The 11104-nt window shown below is 65.8% G+C and overlaps 1 protein-coding gene across 1 annotated transcript; it reads right to left on the reverse strand.

The window, feature by feature from the left end:
* Positions 1–210: 210 nt before the first annotated feature.
* PGAP6 (post-glycosylphosphatidylinositol attachment to proteins 6) lies at positions 211–10081 on the reverse strand. Its single transcript, XM_017510874.2, has 13 exons — positions 9834–10081; positions 5535–5712; positions 5235–5442; positions 4898–5025; positions 4377–4645; positions 3958–4277; positions 3516–3606; positions 3307–3430; positions 2976–3112; positions 2450–2628; positions 2237–2383; positions 943–1059; positions 211–637 (listed from the first exon to the last, which is right to left on the reverse strand). Exons 1-13 carry the CDS (start codon positions 9952–9954, stop codon positions 341–343), a joined length of 2316 nt encoding a protein of 771 aa, XP_017366363.1. The 5' UTR covers positions 9955–10081; the 3' UTR covers positions 211–340.
* Between the last annotated feature and the right edge of the window lie 1023 nt (positions 10082–11104).

Consider the following 11104-nt stretch of genomic DNA (forward strand, 5'->3'; position numbering starts at 1 on the left):
CTGAGCCCCAGCTTCGCCAGGGATCGGGATCACAGGGAGTCCTTCTCCCTGTCTTTAGCCCTCCGCAGGCCGGCACAGCACATGGCCCCACCCTCACACAGACACCTGTCCTCTGCAAGCCACACGAGGGAGCTCAGCAGAGAGCCAGCGGGCGGGCGGCCGCGGGAGAGGTGCGACTGGTGGGGACCTCCCCTCGGTAGGAGGAAGAGAGAGGGTGCGCGGGCCAATTTTATTCAGCTGGAAATCAGTCTTCCCCAGGGCTGGACGGGGCGCCTCCCCCCTCCCCATAACAGCTCCTGGCTGAAGAGGTTGTCGGAGCAGTGGGGGTCCCGGGCCGGTGTCACGTCACTGTGTACAGCTCCTCACGGTCGTTCTTGCAGATCTGATAGTGGCAGGGCAGTTTCTGCGAGCAGGCCCAGGGCTCGGTGGGCCCGGCGGGCGGTGGCAGCAGCAGGGCCGCGCTCCCGGCCAGCAGGACGTGCCAGATGCTGTGTGTGTAGTAGTAGTTGTCGCTGGTCATCATGCAGGTGTAGATGGCGATGCCCACGGAGGCCATGGAGACGCCGGGCAGGAGGTAGAAGGCCCAGCGCTGCCACGAGGTGGGGTAGCACTGGCGCCGGTGCCCGCAGCGGTACACCTGGAGAAAACGGCCAAGTGGCCCTCAGTGCAGGTGGGACCCTGGCTGCAGCTCCCAAGGCCCGGGAACAGTGGTTCCTGGGGGCCTGCCCAGGTCTGGGCAGCTGAACCACAAGGGTGGGCTGCTTCGACGGGGCTCAAGGCCACTGGTCCTCAGGGATACAGCCGTGCTGGGCCCCTGTGGGAGCCACAGCAGCCCCCAGCAGATGCAGGCATTCAGTGGGACCGGGAACAAGGCCAGAGCAAGGGGCCAGGCCCTCTTCTTCGACCATCTGGGCAGGAGCGCCAGCCAGCCCGGCTCCTTACCCACATGGAGGCCATGATCACAAAGGCAAAGAGGCAGGGCCCCAGCATGTTCCAGATGCCCCTGCGGTCCAGCTGCAAGGACATGGCGATGACCAGTGTGCCCAGGAGAAACAGCACCTGGGTAAGACACAGGGATGACTGAGGGCCTCAGGCCCGGCAGGACCAGGTGCACCCCAGGGCACCGCAGCACCTCTGCCTGCCCCCCTCGGAGCTGCTGGCATCCTTCGACCAGCTTTGCCAGGTGGCCGGGAAGCGCCCCTCCTTCAGCTTCTGTACTGCACCACAGGTGAGTGTGGCCATGCAGACGCCTCTGGGGGACTAGAAGGAGGTCACACAAACTGGACAGCCATGTGTGGCAGCTCTGCACCCACACACTCACCAGCCCCCTGCACCCCTGGGTTTCCAGGAGTCTCCCATCAGGGCAGGTTCAGTCTCCCACCCAGTGCTCCACGGAAAGGAGGTCCCATCCCTGAGTGCCCGTCAGATATCTCTGCTCACAACCTATCTGCACCTCTCTGCAGGTTCAGACCCTGCACTCAGCCCTGTAGGTCCCTGGTGCTGGCCAGCCTCCCCGCCCCCCTGGCAGCAGGGCTCCCATGGGCACCCCCTTGGGGCAGTACCCAGCCTGCAGTTCCCAGAGCAGACAGGAGGGCAGAGCATGCAGCTCACAGGCCCAGGGCACAAGTCTCCCTGCGACAGCACTGGCTGCCCCAGAGTCCCCAGGGCATCCTTGGCACCAAGGACCCAGGGAGCACAGGTGGGGGCTTCTCGAGGGCTGGGGCCTGCCTCCCCTGCCTACCACCTTCCTTCCTGGCATCCTCCAAACAGCTAGCGGTGCTCCCTCACATCTGCCCGCAGAGTCTCAGAGCCGCGTCTCCATGCGGCATCGCATAAGACACGAGGTTTCTTTTTCCTTTTTGTCACCCGGGCCAGAGTGCAGTGCTGTGATCTCAGCCCACCCAGCGCCTCCCACCGCTGGGATCAAGCAATCCTCCCACCTTAGTCTCCCGAGTGGCTGGGACCACAGGCACGCACCACTACGCTCAGCTCACTTTTTGGGTTTTTTTGTACAGCCCAGGCTGCTCTTGAACCCCTGGCCTCATGGGATCCTCCCGCCTCAGGCTCCCAAAGTGTTGAGATTACGGGTGTGGGTCACCATGCTCAGCGAGATACGCAGTTTCCAGGGGCCGTGCCCACTGCCGGTCCGGCCCCTCCCTCTGTGCTGCGTTGCACAGGCTGTATCTGGGGGTCCTGCTCCCCAAGAGCCCACACCCCAGCGTCGAGGGTCACTCACGTATTTCAGCACTGTCTTGAGCCGCGCCATGCACAGGATGGTAACCCAGATGGCCGCCCCGGAGCCCAGGAAGTCACAGTACTGCAGCGTGTCGTAGCTGAGGATGCACAGCACGGCCTCCCCAGGCTGGTCGCAGGCGTGGTAGAACTGTGGGGAGGCCCAGTAAGTGCAGCCCCCTCCCACCCCACGCCCCTGCAGGAGGGTCCGGCCTACCGTGGAGAAGAACATGGTGTAGGCGTAGACGGAGGCCTCCACCAGGTAGAAGCGCTGCACTGACACGGCGATGGGGGCCAGGAACATGAGGTTGCTGAGCGTCAGCAGCAGTGTGGCTGCCTTCTGCTGGGCCACCGTCTGGGCCGTGCTGTTGTCCGTGCAGCTCCACCCACGCCAGCCTGGGTGCACACAACCCCCAGGGCGGAGGCTGGGGGCACTGCCGAACCTCAGGGCCCACCCCTTGCCCAGGACCCTGCAGAAAAGCCCCTTCCTCACCCAGGAGCAAGCTGGGCAGGCGAGGTGGGTGGGAGCCGAGGTCAGGAGCCAAGATCAGGTATTCCACCCCTGGGGATACCTCGTGCCTGTGCCCAGCAGACGGGTTGTTGGTGGGGAACAGGGAAGTAGGGAGGAGGCTTTGCCCCTGCGTTGCTTGGCAGGGGTCTCTCTCCAGCCCCAGGGGAAGGGCATGGCACAGCACTGGGAAGCCAATAGCCACAGTCCCGGGGCGGGCAGGCCTGGCCCTCACCTGCCTTGCAGCTGCAGCCGGCATACAGGTAGCCGTGTCTGCGGAGCAGGAGGCACTGGCCATACGGTCCACAGTCGTTCAAACAGGGCACCAGCTGCAAGGTGGTCTCCACATGGACGGCGGCCTGCTCACAGTCCCTGTGAGGAAGGGGCCACAGGAAAGCTGGTGCAGGGATCTGCCGGCCACCCGGCCAGCGGACACCAGAACCCAGCACGGAGGCCCCCACCTTTCCACAGCCCTGCAGGAAGCACCCTGCTGGCCGGGTCACTCCGAACGCCAACCCCGGGCAGCCAGGGCGCCTGACTCCTGCCCCTGCCCCAGGTTTACTTACTCCTCGTTCTCAGAGCACATGAGTTGCAGGGACAGGTACCAGTTGTCCGTCTCTGGGTAGGGGATGATGAGGTTGGCCTTGTGAGACCAGGCGCTCAGAGACAAGGGGTGTCCCTGGAAGAAGGCTGCAGGGGGCCGGAGAAGCTGTCAGAGGAGGCCGGGGCGGGGGTCTGGCCGGAGCCACACTGACGGGACACCTGCCGGTCCTACCTGTGGTGCAGTTGAGCGAGGTGTTGAAGCTGAGGAAGGGCGAGGCGGCATTCACGCAGGCCGCAACGAGGGTCTCATTCCTGATCTCTGTCTGGAAAGGGAGCCGGTGCTGGCTCAGCCCCAGCAGCCCCCCAGAGGCAGCAGCGGCATCCGCCCCCCATGCCAGCTCAGCCTGGCACTGAGACTCCTGTGGGCCCACCGGGACCCTTCCTCCCTGGGCCCTGGGACTCCCTGCCTCCACCTCACCTCTGACCCTAGCCATCCCACAGCCCTGGGGCCTGCTGACAGCAGCAAGGCTGCCCAGCTGGGGAGGCCCCCTCTGACGGGCCCCTGTTCTGGCCCGGACCCGCTGCTGTCACCATGTTGCCTGTCCCAGCGCCAAGGTAAGTGAGGAAGCCCTGCCCAAGCCCGGGCCACAGGCCCCTTGCAGGACGGCGGCTACCTTGTTGGCCCGCAGGGAGACAGTGAGGGAGCCGCCGCTGTCCATGCCCGTGTTGAGGCGCAGCCGCATGACGGAGGGCGCGTCCGCACGCACCGCCACCGAGAGCCTGTCCAAGGGCTGGAAGTGCACAGACACCACGTCCGTGTCTTCCCGTGTGACTGGGTGGTTCCTGAGGCAGAAGGGGCCGCCACCCGCCCCGCCACTCCTGCCCAGGTCCGGGTGCTCAGGGCCTGGGGACGGCCAACCAGCAGAGGCGTTGAAGGTCTGGTTCTGGCCGCTCTGCAGGAGGGGTTGGACGGTCACACTCCGCGGCCTGCAGGCTGCCAAGAGGACAAGGGACTTGGTTAGAGGAAGGTGTGGGTGTCTGGGGGCAGGGGGCAGGGGGCAGGGCCATCCCTCCCCGCCCCCGTGCGGCCCACCTGTGAGGGTGGCTACGGCGCTGAAAGCCACTGTCCCGTGGGGCCCCACCAGGCTCTCAGCTGTCAGTTGCAGCCACCGGTCCCAGGGCGGCGAGGGCAGCAGCAGGCGGCAGGGCTGGGGGGCCCGGGCGCAGGTGAGCACCTTCTGGAAGTTGCCAGGCAGGGTGACCGGGCCCACGGTGAGACGCATGGGGCAGCCCAGGCTCCCGTTGGACACGCAGCCCTGCAGCTCCAGCAGAAGCTCCCGCGTGTACTCGGGGACAAAGACCCTGCGGTGAGGGGATGTCGCTGGCTCAGGTGCGCCACCCCTCCGCCCGAGGGCAGGGACCCTGCAGCCAGGGGGTGCAGTGTGCCCAGGCTCTTCCATCCCCCAGCCCACTCAGGTGGGGGCCAAAGGGGGCTGGGCATCTGGACCACTTCCCAGCCCAACCCCAGGGCTCAGGGCCAGGCTCTCTCACCACCCCACCACATCCCAGGTAGGGCTGGAGGGCGGAGCTGGGCTGCCCCTGGCCCCCACTCACTTGAGGTAGCTGGGGTGGGAGACAAGGGTCTGAGGAAGGGGCACATCCGGCTCCATGATGGAAATCTCAACCACCCGCTTGACCAGCATGTCAGGCTGGAAGACATAGGCACAGGTGGGAGCCAAGCCCTAGGGAAAGAACAGGTGGGGTGGTGGGGTCAGAGGATGGCAGGTGGGAGACAGGGTCCCCCTGGAACCCCAGGCGTGCAGGGAGCAGGGCTGGCCCCATAGTGTGCTGTGGAGGCCAGAGAAAGGACCACCCTGCAGAGGTGACCGGCAGGGGCCGGCCATGCCCCCAAGGTTCTCTGCCTCCATCCCCAGAGGGCAGTCCCCCTCACCTTCAACTCGATCTTCTGGGATGAGGGGGGCAGGTGGGCGGCCACGAACCAGTCCCCGGGGGCCGGGTGGGAAACGTTGACCGAGACATTGCTGAGCGGTGCGGCGCTCAGCGGCACCCTGACCTGGAAGGAGGGCTGCACCGACGTGTTGTCAGGGAAGCGGGTGCCCAGCGGGTTGATGACAGGAGGGGCGCCGGAGCGGAAGTGTCTGCAGACGGGAGAGCAGCGCAGGGCTCAGGCGCAGGCCTGGGCCAGGTGCAGGAGGCTGGGCGGGGGGCGGGAGGGCAGGCTGCCACATACACGGTGATCTCTGCGTCGGTGCAGGCGGCGCCGCTGTCCCTCGAGACCTGCAGAAGCCAGCGCAGCAGCACGGTGTCTGGGGGCACGCGGAAGCGGAAGAGCCTGGCGCTGCCGTACCAGCTGTAGAAGGACAGCCTCTGTGGAGCCTGCGAGAAGTGCTCGGACACCAGCCCCGGCTCTGCGGGGAGAAGGAGGCGTCAGCTGGGCTGGGAGCGGAGGATGAGGCCCCAGGGAAAAAGGGCTGGGAGCCCCCAGGGACCCACCTGGAGCCCTTGGCACACCAACTCTGAGCCTGGCAAAGGCCATGGCTACCCTCTGGCCCTAGAGATCGTTGCCCCTCAGCCAGCCCTCCGGCTCCTCTCCCCAAACTGCCTACATTCCGCCCTCCAGGCACCTGGGCCTTTCACAGCTGCTGCCTCACTGCTTCCAAACAAGCCCCAGGGCACCCAGCACCCATTGCCACCCTACCTCCTCCAGCCTCAGAAGACCCCCCTCCCCAGAGCCAGCCTCCAGCCAGGTCAAAGCTGAAGAACACAGCGGGCGTCATCACATCTGCCCTGGATGCTGAGGCACAGCCCTCCCACCCCCTCTGAGCCTCCCACGTCCCCTTCCCTGGATGGGTTGGCTGCATGCTTGGGCTATGATGTCTTTGGACACAGCCAGAGCAGAGCCCAGATTCCCCCTTACCCAGAGGGAGACACTGCATGTGGGAGGGACCCCAGGCCAGAAGCCTGGCCAGCCATGAGAACAACAGGACAGCTGCCTGCTGCGTTCCAAGTGGGCAGGGCTCCTAACTATCCTCAGGGCACGTGCCCATGCCTGATGCTGGGATGGAGGAAGGCCCGTGGGAGACAGCCTGCCCGTGGCCTCAGGAGAGGACCCGCTAGAGACAGCCTGCCCATGGCCCCAGGCGAGGACCCGCTGGAGACACCCTGCCCGTGGCCCCAGGGGAGGACCCATAGGAGACACCCTGCCGGTGGCCCCAGGCGAGGACCCGTGGGAGACAGCCTGCCCGTGGCCCCAGGCGAGGACCCGTGGGAGACAGCCTGCCCGTGGCCCCAGGGGAGGACCCCCAGGCTCTCACCCCCAGCCTGGGGCCAGCCCTAGCCTCATGCCTTAGTGACTTTAAGCATCCTTCCCTCCCTGGGTCCCAGCTTCCTCCTGGGAAGGCCAGGGTGGAGGGCCCCTCCCTCAGAGGTTAATGAATGACCAAAGCTTCAGGAAGAAAAGCACAGTGGACACTGCAGGGTGAGGCCTCCTCCCCTTCAGTCGCAGCTCCCCATCTGGCAGACTCAGAAGCCTCCCTCCGTCTTGCCAGGAGAGTGGCCAGGCCAGGTCCAGGCCCCTCCTGAGGAGGAAGACAGGTGAACCTTGGGCTCTGCTGCCAGCCTCGTCACGCTCCCATAGAGACACCTGAAGAAACAATACACTGCCAAAAGCAGCCTGTTGGCAAAGCCAGGCGAAGCTTCAGGGGAGCCTGGTGTGGGGGCTGGGCAGGGGCAGGCAACACCCACAATGCATTTCAGGCCTTCCAGGTGTCGGCTTGCCCCCAGGTCCCACCCACCCGGCTGTGGCCTGATAATGTGGGCAGGTTACGCTCCAGTGCTGGGAACTGAAGCAGGGCTACCCCCAAGGACCACGGTTTCCTGGAGAGACAGCCGGCCTCGGGGGGTGGGGGCAGGCAAGGGAGGCCACCTGCAGCTCGAAGCTCCTGGCCCAGCTGGAGCAAAGCCCTGGGACTCTCTGGCCCTGAAGCACCAGCCTGAGGACACCTAGAACCCAGCTGGTGGCTGTGAAGTTTCAGCAGGTGCACAGAGATGAGAGATCTGCTCAAGCTTGTCCTGACACCCAGTCCCCAACTCCCAGGGCTCACAGCGCCTCCAGGTCTCTCCCAGGGCTCTCAGCCCAAGCTCCTTGCTCGAGACACCCACACGTTCCGGGCTGTTAGTGGTGCTCTGAGCCCGAAGTGACCACAGGGCGAGGAGAGCCAGCTACACATCCCCCTGCCTGCCCCACAGCCCCTCCACGGACACAGGGCCGGGTGGGAAAGCGGGGAGTGAAAGTCCCTGAGCCTGTCCTGGGAACCTGAGTGAAGGAGGGCGTCTCCCATATCCTCCAAACCAGGACAGGCACCCATGGGAAACCCCGACCACCCACAGAGCCAGAAACCAGGGGCACAGAGCAGTTGCTCCTCAGCAGGCTGGGAGGAGCTGAGGGGCTGAGCCAGCCCGCCAGGCCTCTCCACTGCCCACACCCAGGCGTTCCATCTCCCAGGGACCTTCACCATGCCTGAGCTCTGGGACAGAGGAGAATTTCCTTTGCCATCTTCCGATGGAGTAAGGTTTTTTTTTTTTTTTTTTTGAGACAGAGTTGCCCAGGCTGGAGTGCAATGGTGCGATCTCGGCTCACCGCAACCTCCGCCTCCTGGGTTCAGGCAATTCTCCTGCCTCAGCCTCCTGGAGTAAGGTTTTTTTTGAGGGTCTCACTGTCACCCAGGCTAGAGTGCAATGCCATGAACATGCTCACTGCAGCCTCAGCCTCCCACGTACTGGAACTGAAGGCGTGTACTACCACACCCAGCTGAATTTTTATAGAGACGGGGTCTCCCTTTGTTGCCCAGACCAGTCTCCTGGGCTGGAGGGATCCTCCTGCCTTGGCCTCCCAAAGTGCTGGGGTTAGGCGTGAGCTTTGAGCCCATCATGGAGCCATTTATGTATGTATGTATGTATTTTATTTATTTATTTTAGTTAAAGACAGGGTTTCACCATGTTGGTCAGGCCGGTCTTGAATTCCCGACCTCAGGTGATCTGCCCGCCTTGGCCTCCAAAGTGCTTGGATTACAGGCGTGAGCCACCATGCCTGGCGTATTTATTTATTTTTATATCTATCTATTTTTTTTTTTTTTTAGAGACAGTGTCTCGCTACCTTGCCCAGGCAGGAGGGCAGTGGCTATTCACAGGCGCGATCCCACTACTGATCAGCACGGGAGTTTTGACCTGCTCTGTTTCCAACCTGGGCCGGTTCGCCCCTCCTTAGGCGACCTGGTGGTCCCCCGCTCCCGGGAGGTCACCATATTGATGCTGAACTCAGGGCGGACACCCAAACGGCATAGCGCACTACAGCCCAGAACTCCCGGACTCAAGCGATCCTCCCACCGCAGCCTCCCGAGTAGCTGGGACCACAGGCAGGCGCCGCCGCGCCCGGCACCACGGAGCAGTTTAATCCGGGACACGGTCCTCGGGGAAAGCTGCCTTCCGTCTCTAGATGTGCCACGCTCAGAAATCAGGAGGCACAGCCCCCAAAAGAAACTGGAGCTCAAAGGAGCAGTATTTCAGGGAAGGGGAGGGGGTGGGGGCCGGGAAGTTGGGGAACAGCAAGGATCAGCTGCCGGGCACCGGACGTGTTAGCCCCTCCAGCTGCCTGGCAAGGACTCGGCCCACACGGCCGTCGGGAGCCCCAGGCCACAGAAGCCAGGGCAAGTCCTCACCATCTCCGGGTGGGCTCCACACCCGCGCCCCTAGCCTGCGGAGACCCTGAAGGGAAACACCTTCTCCCCGTGGGACCGCAGTCAGGGACGGGGACCCTCAGGGAACAGAAATCCAAAGGCAGTCCGGCAAGTTTCTGAACAACAGGGGAGAGGGGCGTCCAGTCCCCCTCAGTGCCCCGGACCACCAGGCTCCTCTGCCAGCTGCGAGTCCCTCCTCCCAGAAGCAAGGCCGGCTGTGGAAGCGGCTGCATCAGGGCTGGTGCTCACTGTGGGAGCCATGATGCCCCCGGGCCCCGCTCCAGTGTCTAACAACTTTCTCCGGGCGCTGGCCCTCCCCAGGCCGGACCCGGCCGCGGAGCTCACAGCCCAGCCACTCCTCCCTCCCAGCTGGAGTCCGGGGCAGAGTCCCCCGGCCCCTCCACTTCCCTGCCCCGAGCGCGGCGGGCGCTCTGGACCTGAGCGTTTTGCGGGGAGGAGGGAGGGCAGAGGGCGCTCCAAGGGGCCGACGTGGCCGAACCGGGTTCGGGGGACTGAGGAGGGAGCGCAGGGTCCCGTCCGACTCGGCCCCTCGGACACGAAGCGCCGCAAAGGGCCACCCTGAGCCCCCAACTCCCGCCCTGCGCCTGCGCCAGGTGAGCGCACAGGTGCGCCCGGGAGAGTCACAATCCCGCCCCGCCCGCCCTAGCCCCTGATGGGCCCCCGGCCCCAATGGCGGCCCGGCGCCCATGGTGACCGCCCCGCGCCCCCGATGGCGGCCCCGCGCCCCCATGACTGCCCCGCGCCCCCGATGACCGCCCGCGCCGCTCGCTCACCGCTCTTCCTGCTGTCGCCGGCGGCGGAAGGCGGGGGCCGGGCGAGCAGCAGCAGCAGCAGCGGCCCCGCCACCACTGCGGCCACCGCCTCGCCCCAGGTCCCGGTGCCAGCCCGGCCCATGGTTCCGCGCTCCGCCCGGCGCTACGCGGCCCGCGGCCCGCGCTGCCAGCCCCCGCCGCCGCCCTGGCAGCCTCCGCCGCCGCCGCCGCCGCCTCTGCCCCCGGCGCCCATGGCCCGGCCGGTCCCCGCCGCGGTCGCCCCGGGCACTTCCGCCCTCAGGCCCCGCCCCGAAGGCCCCGCCGGGAACCGGGGCGCGGACGCTGGGAGCGGGGCGGGGTCACGTGGGACGTGCGGGGTCGGGGGGCGCGGAGGGGGCGCGCGGGACTGAGGGGGCGCCCCGGACGCGATGGGGACACGCAGGACATTGTCCCGAGGCTTACGCGCCAGGTGGCCGAGTCCCAGCCCCGCTCAGCCGGGACCTCCGTAGCGGGCGTGGGGAGCCCGCGGGGCGCAGAGGCGCCGACCTCCGCCCGGACCGAGGGGGGCCCGCGCCCTGCCCTGCCCTTCCCCGCGCGCGTGGGCCTGAGCCAGGCGCCTCAGCACCGGCACCCCCGGGCCGGCCTCCCCACCCTCACGCCGCAGAGCCGCCGCAGGTGCGCGTGAGATCCACGCGCGACGCCCAGACCAGAAGGCTGCTGTGCCAGGGACTGTGGCACCCGCCCGCGGGGGCCGTTCACACGCGTGCGCGGCACTTACACAGGGATGGATTCCCACCGTCAAGATTTAAGCCTAAAAAAGGAAGCGATGAAACCTGGAAGAAAACTCGGGAAAGCTGTTTCCATCTCGGGGACGAGGCGGCTTTTCCAAGTGTGGCGCGGAACCCACTCCGTCGTGGGTGGGGGGACGTCTGCAGAGCAAAACTGCATGAGCGAGGTGGAAAAGACGAGCCCCCACTGGGAGACGGGGGCACAGCCTGCAGCTCACATCACAGAGCTCACCTTAAACGACAGTGCCAACGCTCCCGAACGAAACACGCGAGGACAGCTGCCCGGGATCCGCGGATACCCTCCCTCAGCGCAGAAATGCCTGTTAAAAACCGTTCCAGCTCCCTGGGAGGCTGAGGCCTGAGAATCGGGGGGCAGAGGTTGCCGTAAGCGGTGATCTGGGGTCACGGCACTCCAGCCTGGGCGAGACTCCATCTCAAAAACAACGATAAACCGACAAGCAAAACAAAAGGGTCCTTCCCAGGATGTGATTGATGGCAAAAGAG

Source organism: Cebus imitator, unplaced genomic scaffold, assembly GCF_001604975.1.
Source record: "Cebus imitator isolate Cc_AM_T3 unplaced genomic scaffold, Cebus_imitator-1.0 Scaffold444, whole genome shotgun sequence".
Lineage (NCBI taxonomy): Eukaryota > Metazoa > Chordata > Mammalia > Primates > Cebidae > Cebus > Cebus imitator.